Source organism: Syngnathoides biaculeatus, chromosome 20, assembly GCF_019802595.1.
Source record: "Syngnathoides biaculeatus isolate LvHL_M chromosome 20, ASM1980259v1, whole genome shotgun sequence".
NCBI classification, from domain to species: Eukaryota; Metazoa; Chordata; class Actinopteri; order Syngnathiformes; family Syngnathidae; genus Syngnathoides; species Syngnathoides biaculeatus.
Genome location: NC_084659.1, coordinates 16,283,871 through 16,308,041, shown reverse-complemented (window position 1 = coordinate 16,308,041; position 24,171 = coordinate 16,283,871). Strand labels below are relative to the sequence as shown.

Here is a 24,171-nt window from a genome sequence, read left to right as displayed (position 1 = left end):
TGGTGTGATTGTGAGCGTGGCTGTTTTTCTCAATATCCCCTGTGATTGGCTGGCAACCAGTTCAGGATGTACCCTGCCTCCTGCCTGTTGACAGCTGGAATCGGCTCCAGCACTCCCCGTGACCCTCGTGAGGATAAGCGGCAAAGAAAATGGATGGATGAATGGATGGAGAAAAGAGAGTCACCACCAATACATCCAGGAGGAAGAAGTCATCAGGTCTTCATGAGGAAATAGAAGACTCATCTTTATTTTCATGAACCAGCAAGCATGTACACAACATTTGTTGTCTGCATTTTACTCATCACAGTGAACACACACACTTGTTAGTGGAAAACACTAGAGCAGGGGTGTCCAAACTTTTTGCAAAGAGGGCCAGATTTGGTAAGGTGAAAATGTGTGGGGGCCGACTATTTAGCCTGACATTTTTTGAACCATTAACATTAAATACAAATTAACTTTTTGGGATTTTTTTTAATTTAATTACAAATGGCATACTTTTACTTTTACATTTTTTTTACATTTAGGTTTTTACCGAAATCACAAACCACAAAAAATTAAGAAAACTATAAAGGATATCTAAGTTCATGTGAAACATTACATATTATTCACTATTATATGCTCACTGTAGGAAAAGTGCTGAAAACAAAACAATGATCACTGCATATTCAAACTGTGATTTTGACCACCACAAAAAATTTATTAACTGAGATTTAAGAATTTATTCAACTCAGAGGACTTAACAAAGGTCTTGCCTGCACTAATGTGAAGGGTGATACTGGGATCTTGACTGCAGTAATGTAGTCCATGTCTGGCTCAAGAGCAGTGGTTTTGATGCGCAAGACGTCACGCAGGTGAGAGTCACTCAGTCTCGTCCTCATGCGGCTCTTGTTAATGTTCATAACGGAGAATGTCTTCTCGCACATGTATGTGGAGCCAAACAAGCTCAGCATTTTCTTAGCAAATGTCCGAATTGCTTGGAACCTGCCTTCATCCAGCTGGCGGTAGAAGTTGACAAGAGGGAGCTGTTGGTGCCGACTGCGATGCTCGGCGTCACACTGCAGCTCAATGAGCTCCAGTTGCAGGTGGTCTGGAGCGTCATCAGGGTCCACGGAGAAAGGAGAGGAAAAAAGCGTGATCTCCTTTTCAATAGCTGCAAAGTCCCGAAAGCGCTGCTGAAACTCCTCAACCAGAGATGAGATGTCTGCTGCATACTTTGTCATTTGCGCACTGATATTGATCTGTGGGAAACTGGTCACAATTTCCTGCAGCGACGGGAAATGTGCGGTATTGGGCTGCGCCTGTGACAGGTGTCTTTGGAAAAGTAGAAGCTTGGTCCGAAAGGCTTTGATGTGTGAATACAGTTGGCTTAACACTGCATTTTGCCCTTGAAGGCTTGTGTTCAGCGCATTCAGATGTCGCGTTATGTCAACTAAAAATCCCAAATCAGCCAGCCAAACAGGATCATTTAATTGTGGCATGGGTTGTCCCTTTTTAGTCAAGAATTGTCCAATTTCCTCCCTGAGAGAGAAGAAGCGCTGCAGCGCAGACCCCCGACTGAGCCACCTTACGTCGGTGTGATACAAAACATCTCCGTATTCAGCCTGGATGTCGAGAAGAAAGTGTTGAAACTGGCGGTGGCACAGCGCTTTGGAGCGAATATAATTAATAGTCTTTATCACCGGTTTCATAACATTATCATATTTCATATATTTGGCACAGAGAACTTCTTGATGAATAATACAGTGGAGTTTAATAGCGCTGCCTCTTTCTTCGCTGACTTTGTTACAGACAAGGCTTGATAATCCACTCCGCTCGCCAGCCATGGCAGGTGCGCCGTCCGTAATAATCCCGGTGACTTTATTCCACTGTAGTTTCATGTCATCTACGGTGGAACAAACAGAAACAAATAAATCCGTTCCTCTTGTTTGGCCCTTCAGACTCTGGAGGTCCAGAAGCTCTTCACTCACGTTCATGTCATTGTCCACTCCTCTTAAAAAGATCAGTAACTGAGCGGTGTCGGACGCATCCGTGCTTTCATCGCACGCTAACGAGAAAAAGTCAAACTCAGTTCCTTTTGCCTCTAACTGTCTCTTAATATCTAATGAAACGTCTTCAATTCTCCGTATCACAGTATTACAAGCCAGGCAAATATTGGCAAACTCTTGCTTCTTCGCGGGACAAATTTTCTCAACCATTTTCATTACACAGTCTTTAATAAATTCACCCTCAGTGAAAGGTTGCAGTGCTTTGCAATCAGCGTTGCCACTTCGTAGCTTGCCTTTGTGGCATTTTCATTTGACTCACGGACTCTTGTGAAAAAGCTTTGCTGTGCCGTTAAAACAGCTTCCAGTTGCTTCACTTTTTCACCGCGTTGTTCCCAGTTAGCTTGTCGTAGCTAGCATGTTTCGTCTGGTAGTGCCTCTTGATGTTGAATTCCTTGAAAACAGTCACAGTCTCTTGGCAAATCAGGGAGACACAGTTGTTTCGTATTTCAGTGAAAAAATACTCAAATTTCCACTTGTCCTGGAAGCGGCGGCCCTCGCGGTCAACTTTCCTTTTTTTGTTTACAGACGCCATGTTAGAAATGGGCTGAGCTGAAACGATCACGCAAGGTCAAGGGTCACGGCGGCCAGAGTGCGGCCACAGGGCTACTGCCATCTTCTGGTGAAATGAAAAATATGAAAAATAGCTTTTTGTACACATGTATTTTATACTGTGGTCAACAGTGCTGGCGGGCCGCATATTATTGATTTCATGATAGAGGCCGCGGGCCGGTAAAAATTTGTCCACGGGCCGCAATTGGCCCGGGGGCCGGACTTTGGACATGTCTGCGATAGGGGGTGTGTGGCTCACACACGCACACAAATGCACACATACACACGCACACACATGCACAAAAGCACACAAACACAGACACACACAGAGGTACACAAAAGTTTCAGTTTTATTGTGAAAATATTTACCCAGGTCTGTGCTAACTCTGATTCAAATATTGATTTCTAGAGTTGGTATGGGTGGTACAGTGGATCAGGTGGAAAGCACTGGCCTCACAGTTCTGAGGTCCTGGGTTCAATCCCGGACCTCCCTGTGTGGAGTTTGCATGTTCTCCCCTTGCTTGCCTGGGTTTTCTTTTCACATCCCAACATTAATTGGACACTCTCAATTGCCCCGAGGTGTGATTGTGAGTGTGGCTGTTTATCTCAATATCCCCTGTGATTGGCTGGCAACCAGTTCAGGGTGTACCCTGCCTCCTGCCTGTTGACAGCTGGAATCGGCTCCAGCAACTCCCCGTGACCCTCGTGAGGATAAGCGGCAAAGAAAATGGATGGATGAATGGATGAAGAAAAGAGAGTCACCACCAACACATCCAGGTGGAAAAAGTCATCAGGTCTTCATGAGGAAATAGAAGACTCATCTTCATTTTCATGAACCTGCAAGCATGTACACAAAATTTGTTGTCTGCATTTTATTCATCACAGTGAACACACACTCGTTAGTGAAACACACTGGAGCAACAGGGGAGCAGTTCAGGGTATCTGTGTCTTGCTCATGGACACAACAGCAGTGGGTTTGGGTGGGGTCTTGAACCTACTGTTGTTTTCCCCATGGTGGCAGTCCAGCTAAACCATTGGTCCAGGCCCATTAATTTGGGTCGATGTGAAAAGTTGAAAGCACCAAAAACATTGTCAGGCAATTAGTGTTAGGATAAAAGAAAAAAATCATTGATGAAAGGCCTTGGCAAAAATTTAGTTTCATGTTTTCTTTCTCTCTTTCTTGGTCCTCTTGCACTCGAGAAAGTCTGGGTGCTCACCTCACCTCTTAGGGCCCCCAACTCACATCTCAAGTGCCATTCTGCAGACCTCAACCGCCACCGTCAGGTCGGGAATGAAGTATAATAATTTTGTTTAATATTTCACCTTTCACCGAAACCATATTAAAACCAAAAATGTATTTTCCTCCCCCATCTTTTTCCAATTTCATCCATTTTTGAAAAAGCTCGAGCAAGCCACAAGAGCGGCGCGAAAAAGATCAAGAAATGTGGGTTGCCTCCTCCTGGTCTTGTAGAATGCTTCTAAAATGAGTGTCAAGTATTAACTTCTGTGGCTCGTTGGTCTAGGGGTATGATTCTCGCTTAGGGTGCAAGAGGTCCCGGGTTCAAATCTTGGACGAGCCCCTATAAGAGGTATTCCTTGATGCTTTCCAGTTATCACATGATATATGATGTGTCAAAAAGGTTGCTTCTTTCCAGGCAATCACAAGGCAGTTGTGGTCTATCATGACGGCATGCTGAGAAAAAAAAAAAACATCAGCTGTGCTTTTTTTTTTAACTTTAGCTCACCGCGCATGTGCAAACAACGACAGTACAAGAAAACACGCTGTCAGCGAGACCCACCCTATTTTCAGCTCTCGCTTAAGAAATCTTCTCAAACATGAGTATGGATGCTGCCGTAAAGAATGCAAAAGCGGATCACTTTCATACGGATTGTGAGGCGGACTTTTTTTTCACGATGTCATTGTTGAAGTGCGTTTGCCTCATCTGCCAGTGAAGTGAATTGTGGAACGGCATCTTCGAATTGTTTATGGAAAATACGACGCTGACATTCCGCCGAAAAGCAAGCTGAGAATGAGGAAAGTGAACCAACTAAAATCCCAATTGGCCGCACAACAATCACTTTTCACACAATATAGTTGAACAATGAAGGCCGCCACCATCATTTCCGGGTTCATCACATCACACATAAAAGAGAGTTAGTTGACTCGTTGTTCCGATCTTTTAAAAACAAAGTGGGAATATTATCTTCAATAGAATCTCTGTACCTGGAAATGAGTACAGTGGCACGACACTGTGAAGCCATCGCTGACGTGTGGAAGGAGATCGGAGATTGTGAGTGTTTCTCACTGCAAAAAGGTGAAGGTGACAAAACCCTTCTCAGCTAATGGAAATTTGGGCAAAAGGGTTTTTCTGGGACTTGAAAACTGGACTTCTCAAGGTCACAGGTAATCGAGAAGCATACCTAAAGAACAAGGCCCACAGAAATTAAAGAGATGATCACTTGTCATACTGGCCACTGTGTGACGACGGCAAAGGATTCCTGGCTGTTGACATTTCCAAAGCGAGCTTGTTGGGAATTTCAACCCTTGGACCTCTTTCTGTGCTCCTCTCCCTGAGAAGTGTTCCCCAAGAACAACAACCAACACAGAGGAGCAAATGACTTCATAACTCAATGATCACTTGGCTGCCACCCTAAACAAGAATGGACCCTTCAGTTTCTACACAGGCCACGTTGAGAAAGACAGCAAGGTAAAATATTACAGCATACTGAGCCACAACGGACGGCTTAGCAGGGTTCGTCCAGGAGTTGAACCCGGGACCTCTTGCACCCGAAGCAAGAATCATACCTCTAGAACAACGAACCACACGGGTGGATGTGTGCCCCCAGCCACTCCCATCTCCGTAAAACTTCACGGCCCTGAAGGGCCAGGTCATCTCCTCTGTCACCCACCAAACACTGCCGATCCCGCTCTTCATCTCCGGCAATCACCGTGAAGCCATATCACTCTTTCTCACTCCTTCCCCTGAGGTTCTTGGTATTCCCATGGTGACAGCCGACGAAACCATTGGTCCACGGCCATCAATTTCAGTCAGTGCATAAAGCTGAAATCAAAACAACTTTCACACAATTAGTTTAAGATAAGTAAAACAAAACCATTGATGAAAAGCCCTGACAAACAGCTGCTTGCATTCTCAGTTTGCTTTTCTTCTTTCTCTCTGTTTTCTGGTCCTCTCAGGCCCGTCCACCTCAACCTCGGGATAAGTGTTAATCTTTTTGTTTATAATGATTATTGTTGTTATTATTAGCACCAACAGTAGGCATTGAGGTCACTTGGGGTTATTGAGGGCCTGGGTGTCTCTTATCTGAGATGGTTATCCTGACGAAGGGCGCATGAGCGCTGGAGCCTCTCTCAGCGATTGTCAGGCAGGAGGCAGGGTACATGCTGAACCGTTTGCCAATGAATTGCTACTTGTAGGATCCTCTATTGTTCAAATGTTGGCATGTAATACACAGCTGTGTGTTTTTCTGGCACTTATTACACCACTGGTCGTGTCCTACAGTGTTTCTGTGTCGCCTCTTTAAATGCATTGCAACCAGTAGAAAGTAAAAGCTCAAGGTCTGAGGGTCCTGAATTATGGCAGTTCTGCTCGCGTTGTTGTGATTGCACCTCATATTGTGCCCTATGATAGAAACGTTTGGCAAATGGGCTTTTGTTGTTCTTTCATCTGTCCTATTCACCGCTTTGGATTTTTAGGCCTTTTGATGGAGTTGCATCCAGGCAATGGGTCTTAAGACATGAAGCTAAAATATCTCAGTTGGGAGGGAGTTAGAGTGAAGATCTAAACGGCCCTGGTTCGAACCCTGGTTTCAGCATGGGGGCTTCATACTCTGAAATGGAGCCTGGGAACACCCTGAACTGGTTGCTTGCCAATCGCAGGGGACATGGAGACAAACAGTCACAATCACACCATTAATGTTGCATGTTTTGGGAATATGGGAGGAAACTGGAGTGCCAGGAAAGAAAAACCGACACATGCACGGGAAGAAAATGCAAACTCCAAACAGCCGAGGCTGGGATTGAACGCTGGTGCTCAGAAACGTGAGACCAACGCTTTACAGCGGTGCCCAGCGTGTCGCCCAATTCATACAGATTTGTCTGAATTTCCATATTTTTTATATTTTGTCACATAACATTATTGCAGGTCCAGGACAGTTATTGCAGTGTTAATATTCAATTGAAGAATATACTCATGACTCTAATTGTTCATAAATTAGAGTTTCAATGTTTATTTATGAAATAAAACAATATGATGATGTGGGGAGTGACATGAATGTTGCTTTTCATCACTATCCAAAAGCGGTTGGAATGGTATTCTGGATCAAATATTAATGAATATATTTAGGAATGCAGTAAAATGTTGAGATGATTCACTTGATTATGATAATGCAGATCAAATCTTTCAGTTTCACTGGTGCTCGCTGAGCATCCTGCAGGGGTTCAGCCTTGTTGCCATGGTGACATATTTAGAAAGACAACCTTGGCAGCCTTCAACAGCCGTGATCGTATAGTGGTTAGTACTCTATGTTGTGGCCGCAGCAACCCCGGTTCGAATCCGGGTCACGGCAGGGACAAATCTGTGAAGCTAATTTTTTTAGTCCTTATGGTTGATATTTGCATGAATCCCTTGAGAATTACAAAAATAAATGAACTGAAGACAATTATGGAAGTAATTAATTGCCATCACAGTACGAATTCAAAATTCTAGCATGGAATTTTTTCAACACTGAAATCCATTGTAAAAAACGTGTGTATGTTTTTTATTTGTGTGATACAGGCAAATAGGTATTTGAACACCTGTCTATCAGTGAGAAATCTGACTCTCAAAGACCTGTTAGGCCGCCTTTAAAAGTCCACTTCCACTCCATACATTATCCTGAATCAGATGCACCTGTGTGAGGTCGTTTGCTGCATAAAGACATATTTCATGATTCAATTGATGCATCTCTGCTACATAATTACTTTAAAATAGCAGATGTGGTTGATGAAGGAGTTCTCGAGGTATCAAGAAAAATATATACATTTGTGATCCAACCTTCAAAGAAGACATTTCAGGTGAACATACCGAAAACATCATTCTGAACTCGCTTTGATACCACATGCAAAAAACACAACCGAGCTCGCTAGGAGTTGAACCTAGAATCTTCTGAGCCGCAGTCAGACGCGTTATCCATTGCACCACTAGCCCTTCACAAAACTGCATCTTCTGCAAACCCATGTATACAATTTTCACTGTCCTACACCCGCCAAATAACAGCATCAAAAAAGGCGACTGAGGGGCTTTATACCTGCTGTGACCCGGAATTGAACAAGGATTGCGTGGCAACAAAGCAGAGAACTAACCACTACTCGATCACAGCTTTGTGGAAACTGCCACGAAAGTTGGACGTATAAAGCTGTTGGCTGCAGTGAGAATGCTTAACGATCCAGGACTGACCCGATCTCGGGAATGCCAAGTCAGATCGTCTCGTGGTGAGGATGCGATGCTTTCACTGGCACAGGCCAAGTTCATCTCCGAGTCGTGACAGGCAAATTCTTAAATTCTCTTGTTTAGTCAAGTGATGATCAAGATTGACAATTCTGTGGATTTTATTGGCAAAAACATCGACTTCAGTATTATATATGGATACTCTACGCCAAGTGTCTCTAATGTTTCCATGTACCTTCATTTATTATCACCTTCTAAATGTTTAACGGTCTCGGACAAACTCTGGGTGTCGTGCTATAAGATGTATTTTTGTTTTGTCTCAACGGACTTGGCATTGAGCAATGCTTTGTTTGACTGGCAATATGGTGACGTAAACAAAAGTCACATGTTTTTTATAACGACGTGAAAGTGGACATAGTGAAGTGGTTATCACATTCGCCTAACACACGAAAAGTCCCAGGTTCGAGACCGGGTGGAAACAGGTGTCCTTTTGTTGCTTGCTTGTAAGGGAGCTGTTGTCGGAAGGAAGAAAAAAAGGAGGGAACACACAACAAAATGAGGAAGGAAGGGAACAGGAAATGATGAAGAGAGGAAAAACAGGGAAGGAAGAAAGGAAAGACATAAGGAAGGAAGCAAAGAATGTATTGAGGAAGAAAGACAAGGATAAAATGTTGGGGAAAGAGGTTGGAAGGAAAGAAGCAAAAAACATTGGAACAAGGAAGGGAAGGAAAGAAGGAAGGAAGAAAGCAAACAAGTATTGGAGGAAGCAATGAATGAATGAAGGAAGCAAGAAAAGAAGGAAGGAAGGACCAGGCAAACGAGATAACCGCTACATTGGTAACCACCATGTTATTTGACTGCAAAAAAAAAAAAAAATAGATGAAACTCTATTTCAGAAAAAAATCCTTGTTTTCTCATTCAGGTCTGACTTTCCTTGGAAATTTAAGTTCAAGCGAAAAACAGAAATCAAAACAACATTCTAGAGGAATTAGTGTGGGGACACAAAAACAACAAAATATTAGTGACAAAAAGCTGCCTGGGCACTCAGTCGGCTTTTCCTTTCCTTTCTCTCGGTTTCGTGGTCCTCTTGCACTTGAGAGAGTCTGGCTGCAGGCCTCACCTCACGTCTCAATTCCCTTCCTGCAGACCCCCAACTGTCATCGTCAGGCAGGGAACAAAGTAGGATCATTTCAAAATTCTGTCCATTTCTTTTTCAGCGTTGAAGGAATTTAGTTGAATATTTTCTCGATAATCTTTCATTTCCGGTTTCAGCATTAATGCCATTCATGTACACCACTGCTCATTTCATTTACACTCTCTTTTCATTCCCGGTTTAAGTGTTTTAATCTTTTATTAATAAATCAGCAACAACTTAAAAGGGAAGAAGGGTAGATGATGATGATGATGACTCTTCAATCAATCCACCATTGATGTTTTCATGGCATGGAAGGAAACCGGAGTGGCCGGAGAAAAACCCCACGGAGAACATGCAAACTCTTTTTCGTCTGTGGTTCTGAACCGCTGGGCCCCTGGGGAGAATATCGGCTTCCGTTGCCCAAGAAAGGGATACACTTTACTGGCATGTTAAATGTGCAATGCATTGTGGGTTTATTCTTCATAGTCGTTGTAGTCATTCTGTATGCTCTCACTCTGAATGGGGTGAAAAAGTGTGCATGTATGAAAATAAAAGTAATTCCGGTGATGCACTCCTAATTTTGCGTATTAATGATCCATTCATTTTCTAAGCCACTTATCCACAAAACAGTCACAGGAGTGCTGGAGCCCATCCCAGCGAACATCACACAAAAGACAGTGCACACAATGAGCTGGTTGCCAGTCAGTCACAGGGGGCATAATTGACACCATCACTGAGCAGGACTCAAACCGACGCTGCCCACACCAAAGTCAGGTCTGCGTACCACAACACCATCAGTGACTTTCATTCTTGTCTGGTTTTTATTTAGTTGAGTAAACGTACCTGCCCCCTACTACATGTTTGCCCTCTGGCAGTTGTGGTCAATGTGAATCTTTTATTTTCCTGAGGGAATCCATTTCATACTCGTGTGAATCCAAATGTCTGACTTTTCTGGTTTGTGGTACTTTACACACCATCCTGTAACAGAAATCTATATTTTTCAATTTTAAGTCATCACATTCTATTTCACATTCATAGTGTAAGTAAGATACTGAGGTCTTTGAACCTGGGGACCTCTCGCACCCTAAGCAAGAAGCATGCCCCCGCCTCGACTATCCAGCCAAAAGATGTACCTCTTGACATTTTTTTTTTAATCACGCCACTCAACCAGGATTGGACAACCCGTGGCTCTCGTGTCACATGCTGCTTTTTAGCACCGCCCTCGTAAAAATGAATACCAAACAATCCATGTATTATTTATTGTAAATTGAGCAACATTTCTTTCTTTTTTAGTTTCCTTAATGTTTTATCAGGATTACATTTGATTATCTTTTATATACAAAGTTTCATAGAGGTGTACTCTTGGGGGGCTCTGGGAGAGGGGGTTCTCTTTTTATTTATTGTTTTTCTTGGGATCTTATAACAGGAAACAATTACTCTCAAACTCTTACACTCAGGAATCTCACAAACAAGAGCAAATATATTACATTGCAACAGATGAAAAAAATTAAAAAAAAAACTTGCATCAACTCACATAGCTCTATTATAAAGGAGACACATTCACGGATGTTCATAGATTTCTCTTCACAATTACTGTCAAAACTCTGCAAGATCAAGAACACGGTCACCATGCAGCTTCCACTAACACTCATTCACACCGCACAATATAAATGGTCGCCCAACGACGCACACGGACCTCGACAACGTCTCCACTTCTCCAGCTAGCGAGATTATGTTTGAAATGAATGAAACGCATTCAACACAGTGCCTCTGTGACTAAACCTGCTTTGCAAATGTTTTAAACTAACTGATATTCACATTCTACAACAAGACAATGAAAACAAGTGGAGGAGAACAAAATATATAGCTTCCACCAGGAATCTCACAAACAAGAGAAAGTATTTCTTCCCGGCACACATTAAGTGTGGCTTCAAAATAAATCATGCAGCCTACTTCCTGTGTTTCTCAGATCTTCCACCAACAATTCAACGGCATTTTCCCCCCGACCATGAACATTTTTAAACACACAATAACGTTGAAAAGAACGAAAAAGTATCAATGACAGAGAAAGTGCTGGCTTTCAAAATAAAAGTGAAATCAAAATAAAAGTCTACATCCTGTTCCTATTATCGCACAACAGCATCACACCATTACATAACCTCAATAGGAGGGTATATAATTGGCAACCAAGACAAGTCTCTGACTTGCCTGACCAGTGAATCAGTGTCAAAAAAGCTTGCACTGTATTTGTCATTCAAGTCAGGAGTGGGGAATTTTCTCCCATCTTTGAGGGGAGGCTTTTTTTTGCCCATGAGATGAGCAAAACCCTGAATTCATGCAGTCTCTGAACAAAACAGCAGGAAGGGGGCATCCAGAGTTGAACTGGAGACCTCTTGATCTGCAGTCAAATGCTCTACCACTGAGCTATACCCCCATGTCTTCCTGCTACCTCTTAGTTCTGTAGACAATTCAATATTCATCATTCGTTCCAGTTGTGAAATGTGAATGATTGAGAACTGTTACATGAATACAAATATCAATGGTGAAATTTTGAATGATGACAAACTTAGAACAAGTGGACATTTGGATTTTCACCCAATAACTTCGAGTTTACACCTCGGTGACAAATGAAACATTCCTGACAAAAGCAGAAGTCAGTCAAAGGCAGAAGCTTTGATGTCCATCAGATTGCCAAAGAAATGACCCTGATGTGATTTGAACACACAACCTTCTGATCTGGAGTCAGACACGCTACCGTTGCGCCACAGAGTCAGTGACAACAAGCTTCTGTAGAGATGAAATCTCAAAATTAGGGTATATTGTTGGCAACCAATGCAAGTCACTGACATGCCCAACTGGTGAATTCGTGTCAACAAAGCTTGCACAGTATTTGTTTTACAAGTCAGGAGTGGACAATTTTCTCCAATTTTTGAGGGGAGTTGTTTTGCCCATGAGATGATCAAAACCTTGATTTCATGCAATTTGTGAACAAAACTTTGGAGGTTCTGCATCTCTGTGCTTCATGGAGATATTTGTGGAAGAGTGTCTGAGGCCACCATCACGCTCCCTGCGTTCAACCTCTATTGTGCAGAGCGTGTCGCTGAGCTAACATGGAAAACGTAAGGCAATTGAATATGCTTGTTTATCAACGAGAAATGGTGCATGTACGTTACACAGCTCAGCACACACTGCAACCTGCTTTTAGAGTTGCTGGTTTTGAACCGTAAGCCATTTTATTCACCACGTGAGTTCCCCATAAGTTTGTCACGCATGTTTGCAAATGTGCAGAAGTCAGAAAATGAAAAAAAGCAGCAACAGATGTGCTTGTTGTGGCTGAGTGGTTAAGGCGATGGGCTTGAAATCCATTGGGGTCTCCCTGTGTAGGTTTGAATCCTGCCAACAATGTAATCATAAGACTTTGGTTTGGGATCAGTCCAGGTCAGTGGTGTGTTCTGGGAGAAGATTTGCCTGTTACAATGCAGTATCAACAAATAAATTATTACTGCCACTGTATATTTGCATGATAAAATGCAGCAAATATAAATACAAATACAGCAGCATCAAGGCAACACAATTCAACGACACCACGACACAATCAAACATGAGAAGAAAATGCACCAACAAGAATATGCAAGACAATCTGACAAAACAATACAATCTAGAGCAATACACACCACTATCAAAATTCCGATCGAAGGAAGCTGATAGGGACAATCTGACAATCCAGCCTTATAAAAAACAAAACAAAACACAACACAACACAGGATGTTGCACAAACAATATGTGATACAAGTCTACACTGTATGTGATTGTGTGTGGGCCACACACCCCGTGTTGTGTTTATCAGAACTATAAGGAGGAGAGAATCTGACCACAAATGAGCAGGGAAAAGGTTTCTCTTCAGTTCATTTGCTTTTTTTTCCTCACAGAGAAAATTTTCATCGTTGACGTCAGTGTGACATGTTATATCACGTTTGGACTTTTTTTCATGTCGTCATCAGAGAGGAAAGTGTGACATCATGTCATCACTATCTGATATTGGAGCTGCTCGTGATCCTCTACAGTCCCTCAGCTTTGCAGTTTTTCACTTTGGCCATTTGGCTCGGGCTACATTTGCTTGAAGTTGAGACCATTTTGTTCATAGAAGATTCTCAATGGTCGAAAGACATTCACTTATTTTTTATTGGGAAAATGGATTTGATATACTCTACAATGATGTTATTTATCAAAGATTGGTGGAACAGTTGGGAAAGCATTGTCCTTACAGTTCTGCGGTCCTGGGTTCAGTCCCGGACCTGCCTGTGTGGAGTTTGCATGTTCGCTGTTTGCTTCTATGTGCTCTGTGATTGGCTGGTGACCAGTTTAGGGTGTACCCTGGTTCCTCCCTGAAAATTTCTGGGATTGGCTCCAGCAATAATCCCGTGACCCTTGTGAGCATAAGCGGCTCAGAAAATGGATGGATGGATATACCTTGAATGGCTACTTCAAGAAATATTTAAGTTGTTAAAAGGTGAACTTGAATGAAATTAGAGCTCTACGTGTGGTGCTGTTTTTTTTCATACAGATATTTTTCAAGGTGAATATTTATTGCACAGAAAAAATATGTTTTTTACGTGTTGGATTTCAATTCAAAAATCCATGTTAAAAATTCGAGTTCATACTGGCAACGAATTACTTCCATATTCGTGTTTTGTTCATTTATTTTTGTAATCTTAAAGACTTTTTTGTTTTTGTGTTTTCTGGAAGGTTAAAATATTTCCCGATTTGTTATTTTTTACTCTTTCAGGCCACTACAGTAAACAAACGTAATTCCACCATGTGAGGGGATTCGCTGGTCCTGCTGATTGACGTCACGTGAGCAAGAGTTTCCGTTGTGTAGAACTGGAGTTGTGATATTCGCCTGATCCGTGTGAGGTTCCTGCTTGGACACAAGGCCGCTTGGCCTGCTTTCCAAAAAGAAGAACCCCACGAAAGGCAAACGTTAACTTGACTTAACTCCCCATCAGGGAACCCAACCCTGGTCTTGCCTTACATGACACGCGGAGATAATGTCCACTATACCAACGAGGGAACGACTACACTTGTTTCCCGGGAACAGATGGTCTTTGCCAGAGTGGGGTGCTGGTGTGAAATCAAGAGTTGAGAAATGAGAGCTCGATGTCTTACGTTGTATTTTTTCATACAGATATTTTTTAGGGTGAATATTTAAGTAGGAAGTGACGGAGATGGCAGTGATTTTTGAGGATGAATCAATCCCGTACTGCGTGTCACCGGTGGCTTGGAACAGAGATACTGAGAAACTGGAAGGTTCACAGAAAGACATTCAAGTTGACGTCTTTGAAAATTCTCATGGATCAATTTTGCCGCTCAGCTCCTTGTTGCGGTTTGTGCCCAAAAAAGTAAATAAATCCAAAAACAGAAACCGTTGGATGTGCGTTCCAAAGTGGAGAGAAGGTCAAATAAAGTTCAATTGTAAAGGGTCTACTGATACTTGGGCTCATAATAACATTTCAAGCGCGAGCCGTCACTTTTCCAAGGTAGCGTGTGCGCACGTACCTTCCCTGGCTTCTGCCCAAGGCGTCCGTCAAAGCCTTGAGGTAAACGGAACGGTGTCGGCCTCGCTGAAGTTGATGCTCTGCGGTCGAGCAGTGACTCCAGAGCCTGTCCGCATCTGACAGGAGACAATCGGGTCTCAGCTGACGAGCGCCACCGTCCGTCTCCCAGCCATCATCCCAGCGGTTCTCCACAGCGCAGGGTTGGAACTCTGACACAGTGTAGCTCTGGACGAAGAACAGTTTTGGCTTGGCGACCAGCGCCGGACAGGCATCGCCGTTGAAAAAGCGCCGTACATCTTCCGGACGGAGGCCTTCGCAGTTCATGTCCGTGGCCTGGAGGCGATTGTCGATCGCCCGGCTGATGATGCAGCAGACGAAGCCGTCGCCGCTGCGGTCCGGACTCCTTTGGAAGACTTTTCTGAGCGTTGAGACCGTCTCGACCAGGTTTAGCCATTTATGCAGGGTCACATTGAAGTGCAGTGACTTAAATGCGTGCGCCATCATCTCTGGAGAGAAAAAAAAAAAAAAAAAAAAAGTGTCACCAAAATGATTTGGATCAGCCAACCTTTGAAAATCCTCGATCCGTCGATTTTGTATTGCAAAACTGTTTGAATCTTTTAATAAAATAACAGACTAAAGAATAGCATAAGTGTCACGGTGTTATAACTCTCTACATAACTGATATTTGGAGATACACGGGAGAACTACACAAGCAGACGGAATAAATAAAAAATACTCTTGCGCATGAATGAATTATTCTCTGCAAAGAATGATAAATATTAAAAGTATTTGTGACCATTTGCTTCACGTATGTCTGTAGTATTCTCCCCAAATTTACCAAGCCTGACACACTGGATGTCCACTGGATTCGATTGAAGCAAAAGATGCTCCAGAAACTCAAATTCTTTACTTCTGATTTTAATATTTGACTACCGTAAGTATTTATTAGGTTCAACATTCTAGAGTGCGATTACAGTTTTTTGTTTATATAGGGGGCTTAAATATTTGAACAGGAAAAGACGTATGGTTGATTTGACTCGCTAATCAACCATACAAGTGCACAAATGACAAACACTTTTCCTTAAAAACACCAAACGCACCATCTTCAAAGCCTTTAGGCTTGGAATCTTTTTCAGCACAAATATTAGAAAAGCCTCAGTGTTGTTTCATGAGGCCTCACTTGCTCACCACTAAGTGCAAGGTACCATATTTTCCGCACTATAAAGCGCACCTTCAACGAATGGCCGATTTTAAAAACTTTTTTCATATATAAAGGCGCATAGAATAGACCCTACAGTAGAGGCTGGGGTTCCGTTATGCATCCATGAGATGGAGCTGCACTAAAGGCGATTAGACCAGATTATAAGGCGCACCGTCGGCTTTTGAGAAAATGAAAGGCTTTTAGGTGTGCCTTATAGTGCGGAAAATACAGTACTGTAGTTCCCAGCCCTAGGTTCTACTGTACACAAAACAGCGTCTTTCAATGTATGTACTGTAGAAATATACCCCGATTGTACTCACCTCCGTCATTCCCCACGCAGTCTATGATTACGCACTCCCCTCTGGGGTCACTGGCGAATGTTTACCGACTGACTGGACTCTCCTACAGGGATGCAAGAAGAGACATGGTTGAAATTCAACACGGGTTGATCAAATAGAGCAACAAAAGTCTTAGTCCGTGATTTAATATCGTACAGTACATCACAAATGTTGGACGAGACCACTTGAATTTTTCGTCTTACAAAGACATTTTAAAAAGGTGCGTGCTATGAACTTTGGTCGGAATAGTTTGTCAGGTGTCCCAATCAATCAATAGCCTTTATTGTCATTATATGCTGCGCATACAATGAAATGATGAGTGTGCATCTCCACAAGGTGCAATAAAATGGAATAAAAAAAAAAAAAATAAAAAAAAAAGTACAGTTGCGGCTGAAATAAATGCACCAAAGTGCAGTTGCAAAAATACTACATTAAATTGTTGTGATGTACTTATTTCTATAAATAGTTTGAGTATAAATCTTACCTGGCAAGGGTGGCGCATCACTTCCTCGGGTACTGCTGGCGCATTGACTGAAATGAGATAGAAAATACACGGTAAGTCAGTACAACGGGGCAAGAAGACAAAAAACGTTCAAACCAGTTATCTTTTCACCCGTTGACTATTACTAGTTTCATTTCAATTTGGGATTAGTACGGTAAGTGAATGTGATTGCGTTTCTTCAAATACTGTCCACACTCCAATATAATATGTGGGTTGTTTTCACGTGACGTCACCCCCTAACGGTGGCCATTTTCCATCCCTGAGCTCCCGTTACTCATACATAGGCAAGGTGGACGACATTATGTTTCTAACCGCAGTTATTGAAGACGCGACTGACAGCACATCAAGCCCAGACTGACTATTAGGCTACCTGGCCTCATGGGACTCAGGACTGAGTCACAATGGCGCAGTATTGTGCCCTTGGTCTTTTATTCTCTGTGACACTTACCTGTATGCTAACACGGAAAACTAAAGCCGGTAAAAAGTCAAAGGCATAAAGTAAAACTTGTATATTAGTTCACCACAAGCAAAGCGAAATGTTTCTTTAAAATTAGATCACAATGGCAGAAAGACAAAAGAATAAACAAATCCAGTATTTCACAAAATTCATGAATCTTTCAAGTGACTAACAAAAAATGATCTTAATTGTAATGTTGGCCTTCTGAAATGAGTATCGATTAAGCTGGTTAGCTTAGCTCGGCGACACATCGGCACGATGGAGGTTGAAGCCAGGCGGCATGATAGCGGCGTCGGGGAATCGTCCACAAAGCCAAGTCTCCGTGAAGCACAGAGCCGCAGAATGTCTTTCGTGGACGATGTCCACACTTACGAAGACTTGTGTCCAGGATCGCGAGGCTTTGAAGAGCACACCGACGACAAACTCTGGAAAAAGCTTCAGCGAACTGGTCAGAGTTGTCAAAAAATAAGTCAGAAGAAGGTTCTCTGATGGTTAGCAAGTCCTCTCGTGTACTTGAGTCCCGTAAAATACCAAAACACAAACGGTAATGGAGAGCATTCCGGAGACTTCCACACTCGGTACGCTTGAGGTAGAGAGGTTAAATGGCGGCAAGCAGCGGTGTGTGGGTAATTCAGCAAAAAAATGTGACGTCAGTGAAAACAACCCATCATCAATCGGTGAGTGTATAACATTTCAAGCATTTTAAGGATTAAAAGGATTGTGGTGAAATTGTGCAATTTTTGCAAAATTGTGTCATTCAGTAGGTTTTACTAGTACTAAATCAGTATTGCACACACTCACCTGACATCTTGTACACCTTGAGCTTTTTGGCCAGGTCTACCCTGCCGACGTCCATTAAACATTCCTCCAAAAGGTCCACCCTTGTTGGGGAAACCTTCCCCACGTGCTCGAGTTCGACAACCAAGTCCAGGAAATCCTGCGTGAGTGAGAAAACAACGGGAAGTGAGCAACGACTTCAAAATTTCGAGCGGCAACAAAAAGTCCCCCACCGGGACAATTTCCTACCTTGGCAGTTTCCATTTTCTTACGTGGTAGCATGTGACCCAGAAGAAACTTCACACTGCTCACATCATCCTTGGCCATGTCCTCGCTGATGTGAGTCATCAGAACTCTGCGGGAGGAAGCAAGATGGACATTAGGAATTGCACATTTGTGACATACAAAAACTTGAACATTAAAAGGGGAAAAGGGAATTTTTAATGGCTTGTAGGCAAATATTTGAGTCTCTATATTTGTGGAGCGCCTGGCTACTTATTGAATGTAAAATAAAAAAAAAAATAAAAATCAGAAACATCTTGATTTTGACAACTTTGTCAAAAACACGCGAGGCAGAATGGGGACACACAGGTCTGGCCCAACACTTTGTTGGTCTTTTGTTATTTGAAGATGCGTCCATATGGAAGTAGATATGTGCCACCAAAATTTTTATTAAAAAATGCCGTTGTAAAATTCACAGTTACTTCAAAGTGATCACATTTTCAAGAGCTGCATTTCAATTTAACATTCCAATGCAAACAAATTCGCCATTTGAAAAAAATTAAACCTTTAAAATTGAAACAATATTTTGAGTCTCCTGAGATTCAACTGGGTACAATTCACTGTCTGAATTCAGTGTTATAAGAAGGCAGGGTTACTTCAGGTCAGAACAAAAAACCCCACCGGACGAATTTCAGACAGCAAATTGTAGCCAGTTGAATTTAGCTAATTTTGTATTTAATAAGCTATTGCTAACATATGTTTTATGTTTTGAGGACGACAGATGGGATTCAGTCCTGTGCGAAATCTGGCAATTTTACAGTTTTATAATGTACTACTTTAATTTGTTATATTAAGGTGAAGTGTCCCAACCAAATCAAAAATATGTTGAGAGCTGTTCAACCCACCATTACGCAATCGTGACATAACCGCTCTGACAACAATTTTCTTTCACGATCACTTGGCCGCTAGGCCAGTGATCCAGAGGAACCGCTTTCAAATGAGGGCTGAAGCCCAAAAAGTATGCATTTAAGTTTTTAGAATGTGGGAGTAACAGGGAGGGAGTATAGCTCGGGGAGAAAGTGAAACTTCACATTCTCGGGGCAGCAAATCAATCGGAACTGGACTCTTGTGGTTATCTTAAAAGACGTTCTGCCTGTCATAAAGGAAGTCAGCCTAAATTCTTGCAACAAGGCTTTTTTTTTTTTTTTTTTTTTAAACGAACTAGCCTGGATTTCTGTGAAAAACTCAACTACTTATGTTCCAAGTCCGGTGCTTTTTTACCTTTAATTTGACCCGAACAGTTAAAACACAGTTTTTTTTTTTTTTTTAAACCGTGAGACTAAAATCATAAAATGGCACTCACCTGAATCTGGGTAGAACCTTCTTGGATCTCAAAGCTCTCTCCACATCGTCCCGGCTGAACCCAAACACCTGCCTGAGGATGTCATATCTCCCCAAATGTAGCATGAGCTCAGCCAAAAACAGACGCCCTTTGTTGTAACTCTTGACTTTGGACTTAAGAGTCTCCTTTATATGCGCAGCTGTATTGTCTGTGTCCGAAATCTCGCACAAGTAGAGAATCTTGGAGCGTTCGTAGCTGCCGAGGGCTTCTGAGATTTGGTGAATAGCACAAAGCATTTCTGGATCAGGAGCTTCCATCGAGGCACGAAGTGGCTCGAAGCGTTGGTTTTGACGATAAACATCCATTCTCACTCGTAGGAACTTGCAAATAAATAAATAAATAAATAAAAAAATTGTATGATTCATTTTACTTCTGTACAAGTCAAAACATACAACTTTGAATAGAAGAGGAACAGGCCGTAACTTACTTGTAAAGTCATAGCGTCGGCGGGTCATAAACGACGAAGGTATTCCAAAACTTGTGGAAAAATGTGAGCTCTCAACTCACTACTCGTCGAAATACTTCGCTTGGATTTCCAGCGTGAAACACTGAGAATGCTGTTAAAAAATAATACACCACCAACTGGAAGCGGTTCAGCCGTGAAGGTGTGCACAACTCGAAATGGGATCAAGGCGTCTTGGGCACACTATTTAACCGAATTTGGAAACCTTTGGTCTTCGTTCCGTTGCTGGCGGTTGATAATCCATCTTAATGGTGCATTACCGCCACCTTCTGCTCCGGAGACTGTACAATTTAGCGATGTCTGCCCCGATTATACCTTTAATGAGAATTTAATATCTGGGGTCACCAATTTTTTTTTCAATTTGGTGCTTCTTCTTTGGGTATTAATTAATCCACGGGGATATTAGGTGGATAAAATTTAGGAAATAAAAATAAATAATCTCTGTGAAGACAGATTGCGAGAAAGCATTTTCCACAACAATTATCAACGGTCATTTTTTTTCTTTGCCATGATATTGACGGAGTAATGGTATGTGGGTGAATTCTTTAATTACTTCTGTGGAAGTAGACAAGTGCCACTGGGATTTGAATTTGAAATAGGATTTGAAATTCAAATAAAATTGACATGTTACGTGGATTTGAAATTGAAATAGGATTTGAATTTGAAATGTTCAATTGAATAATTCGCTGTCTGAAATTCAACTTCGTTGTTAAAATTCAGTTTCGTTGTAAAAAATTCACTGTCGCTCTGAAAAGACGAACAGACATTTGCAAAGGATTTCAGAACTCAACACCCAACAGCCAGCCAATCCTGTTACGTTTTCTTAGTCACGTGACATCTCCATGGCGGTCATGGGAGATAACGCTCCACAGCCAATCCAGTTACGCTTTCGTAGTGACGTAACCGTGACGTTCGTCCACAGAGGGGCGGGGAAGAAGAAGCACCAAAACAAAAACAAAAAAAACATCTCATTGGAGGTCATGGACGCTCACGCGAGCGAACACAACGGTGAGTTCACTGCTTGTATTTTCCTGTAGTATGTTGTTAAAACGCAGTGTAACACCTTACAACCGAAAATTTGGCAACGGAGCGGAGTTATTTACCGAATGGTGAAGGCTCTTCTGCAAGCCTGAGGACTGAGGGTGCAGGATGATAGAGTCAGGGCGGCCATGCGTCGTGTAGACACCATTGGGATGGCATCTGGGATGGTCCAGTTTGGATGCGTAACTCGACGGACGCTGTTGTCCCGCTTCAACACAGCTGGACATAAGCAGTGCCTAATGAGTCGGCTTCTGCTGACATTCTGCTCAACTAAATCATGTATTTCAAAATATGCAGGAGGATGCCCCTTGAGGACTGTATTTGGACATATCAAACCATTTTTGTGACCAGGTTTAGTGACAATGATTGAATATTTTCTGTTTTTTCAGGTACAACATTGTTATCTTTGGTGGCATTGATGGTTTTTTTTCGAAAGGTGCTGTAACGTCCATAAATCACATGTATGGTTTAATAAGATATGTATTTTACTTCTGTACTTTTGCTGTGTTGTGCAGATAATGTGTCTTGGTGCAACAACCTGGCATCTACCACACTGGCTTTCTTTCAGGGTTCAGTGGAGGAATTTGGTTTCCCCCTCAGGTAAAGGCTTTCAGTCCATTTTCATCTGAAATTAAATGAAGATAAAACAGAAATTTTTGCCAAGTATGAAAGATTACAAGTCAGCATTCAACTTCATGCAATAATATAAATTAGCAGCAGGCAAGTCAGAAATCTGGGGGTGGTTCTGGACTCAGACCTGAATTTTAACCGTCACATTAGTATTAAGGTCAGCCTAATCCCACCTGAAAAACATATCAAGGGTTAGGGGACTGATGTCTCAGCAGGATTTACAAAAACATGTCTGCTCTTTTATTTTCAGTACACTACAACAGCAACATGGTTTTATAAGTCCAAATAGCTGCAGTTTGTTCAGAACACTGGCTTCCTCTCTGTCGTAGAATAGATTTTAAAATTTAGCTGTTGGTTTATAAATTTCTGAATGGGTGAGGGCCAAAATACATTTATGAACCAACGAGAATCCAAAGGTCATCAGGGTCATCCTTACTCTCTGCATTCAGAGTTCGAATCAGAGCGAGACAGCATTCAATTTATATGCTTGTCACCTGTGGAATTTAGTCCATGATCGATCATTATCATTTATCTATCTCCAAAATATGTTTTAGGTTGGAAATATATTTTTTTTTTAGCTCTATTCAAATTTCTCATCAATGCAGTGCTGTACTTTTATGTAATTGTGGAAATTTTTAATCCGTTCCATATTTTGTTTTGAGGGTACATGCTGATTAGGGGTGGAAAACGTGGAGGTTGCACGTCTCATGTTTATGGTTCGTGGGATAGGAAGAAGCAGCTTCATATCTGGAAAGAGCGTTCACAATCAAAGGTTTCTTGATATTAAAACTTCCTAAAATGTGATGTTTGTAGTCTATAGCTTTATCATCTTAGTGTGATCTTTAACATAATGACATTCAAAGGGCATTTTAACCATTTGTTTATTACTCTGTAATTCAAGGATTGAGCGACTGTGGAGAGACCTGTGGGCAGCTGTGACATGCATTTATGATGATGTGCTTCACTACCTTGAAGGGGGCGTACCTCAACATTTCAAATGTTGCACACCTCTTCTCTTGCCATTATGGCTTCCTGCCACGGCTGCAGGATGATCTGGATACTTTCCACAATGGCTAGGACATTCATCCACTTGGAACTGAAAGTAACATATGTCCTAACCAGCACTGGGTTTTTGGTCGGAACCATCACTCAATTCTTGAACCTCCCAGTTCCTTGACAGAGATACATTTTAATTGTACATTTGCATTTGTTTAATTCAACTCATTTATATAATAGTAACCTACAATATTATGACAAATGAAATTATGAGTTCTCTCCCACCCTTCCTTGTTTTTTACAGGGTGTACAGATTCCAGACATCGAATGGGAAGACAGCGGGCTTCCTCTGCAGGATGTGTCAAGTGTCCCGTGCCGAACTCTAATTTGCAACTGACTGATGAACAAATGTCAGCTTTAAGGGATGCAGTCAACCCCAGAGCCACATTTCAGTCTTTTGGCTGTGAAATTTACATTGCTGCAGATCAGTTTTGGGAAGTTTTTTATCCTTTAAAAGTTGCTCCTGCAGGAACCACTTCCTGGAAGGTACAATTGTGCATTTTTTTAGAACTTCCAATTCATCTTACATTAGAAGAATCAGAATACATTGTTAGTTTGGCTTTTGTGTTATATGTGTTATAAATGCACTACAAAGTTATGTTAACACTAACAGTGAAATGTTTCATGAAAACAAATTTCAATGGCATATTTTTAACTGCCATTAACTGAATCAGTGCAGTGTAATGGCAATAACTCCTCTGAACATTGGCACGTTGTCACGTCCCATCGGAACAAGAGGTAGGACCCAAATGCAGGAACTCGGAAGACGCAAGGTAGTTCAAGAAGAGACACGTTTATTCTACGCAGAGGTCGGGGATCGAGCAGGTAGTCCGGTGCAGCAGCGGGAGTTGTGACGTCGGGGAAAGAGAACGGATGAGCAGACAGGCAGGAGTCGGTACACGGGGAAACAATCAACGCAGGCAAAAGGATCGAGGAGTCAGGCTTGCAAGGTTGGTCGGAGAACGGACGAAGTCGGCACACACAGGATCAATCAGGAGTACGAGAGTGCTGGAACGGGAACATAAAGGTCAACGAACTGGCGGCTGACCAGTTGTCACTGGGTCCTAAATATACGGGGATGATCAGCCCGCATGAGGCACAGGTGTGTGCCTCCCAATTAGCGCACCCCACAGCTTGTGCTGGAGCGGAGGATCATGACACACGTGACTTGTCTTGTGTAAATGAGTTCAACATTAAACCATATCTGAAGAACTTGTGATCTGAGAAACAGACACTTTTATTTCTCTAAATCTCAACAACACAACAGTTTCATTGTAACCCAGCTTTTTTTCATTAAAAAATGTTAAAATTGCAACTGCCTAAAAAAAGCATAACATGTTTCAACAGGAAG

General features: G+C 42.1%; 2 protein-coding genes, 1 long non-coding RNA gene and 2 other non-coding genes across 13 annotated transcripts in view; 1 reads left to right on the top strand and 4 right to left on the bottom strand.

Annotated features, from left to right (window-relative positions):
• The window catches only part of LOC133493507 (CASP8 and FADD-like apoptosis regulator), a 34,233-nt gene extending 18,998 nt beyond the window's left edge, over window positions 1-15,235 (bottom strand). For 3 of the 4 annotated variants that reach the window (XM_061806942.1, XM_061806941.1, XM_061806943.1), the window contains exon 1: window positions 14,733-15,235. In XM_061806942.1, the coding sequence (XP_061662926.1) occupies window positions 14,733-15,235 (503 nt within the window). Of the gene's footprint in view, window positions 1-2,335; window positions 3,432-14,732 lie in introns of those variants that run through there. The other variant, XM_061806944.1, reaches the window with a different exon arrangement.
• On the bottom strand, window positions 11,539-11,610 carry trnac-gca (transfer RNA cysteine (anticodon GCA)). The gene has a single exon. It is a non-coding gene; the product is annotated as a tRNA-Cys (tRNA).
• trnaw-cca (transfer RNA tryptophan (anticodon CCA)) lies at window positions 11,877-11,948 on the bottom strand. The gene has a single exon. It is a non-coding gene; the product is annotated as a tRNA-Trp (tRNA).
• Window positions 14,987-20,270, bottom strand: LOC133493514 (CASP8 and FADD-like apoptosis regulator). The gene is made up of 7 exons (XM_061806951.1): window positions 20,058-20,270; window positions 19,592-19,950; window positions 18,256-18,361; window positions 18,031-18,166; window positions 16,755-16,801; window positions 16,253-16,334; window positions 14,987-15,237 (listed from the first exon to the last, which is right to left on the bottom strand). Exons 1-6 carry the CDS (start codon window positions 20,067-20,069, stop codon window positions 16,314-16,316), a joined length of 681 nt encoding a protein of 226 aa, XP_061662935.1. The 5' UTR covers window positions 20,070-20,270; the 3' UTR covers window positions 14,987-15,237; window positions 16,253-16,313.
• A 348-nt stretch (window positions 20,271-20,618) lies between these two features.
• Window positions 20,619-23,833, top strand: LOC133493519 (uncharacterized). Of its 6 annotated transcripts, XR_009793020.1 has the most exons (6): window positions 20,619-21,101; window positions 21,524-21,570; window positions 21,650-21,734; window positions 22,443-22,536; window positions 22,666-22,959; window positions 23,065-23,833. It is a non-coding gene; the product is annotated as an uncharacterized LOC133493519 (long non-coding RNA). The 6 variants fall into 6 exon arrangements; XR_009793021.1 differs by lacking the exon at window positions 21,524-21,570; XR_009793024.1 differs by lacking the exon at window positions 21,524-21,570 and having other exon boundaries at window positions 22,427-22,536.
• Window positions 23,834-24,171: the final 338 nt, after the last annotated feature.

Excerpts from the sequence above, each read along its gene's own strand:
- LOC133493514 (XM_061806951.1), bottom strand. Across the intron at positions 18,167-18,255 it reads AGAAAATGGAAACTGCCAAG|GATTTCCTGGACTTGGTTGT; the intron begins GTAGGAAATTGT and ends TCACTCACGCAG. Across the intron at positions 16,335-16,754 it reads TGATGCGCCACCCTTGCCAG|GAGAGTCCAGTCAGTCGGTA; the intron begins GTAAGATTTATA and ends GCATCCCTGTAG.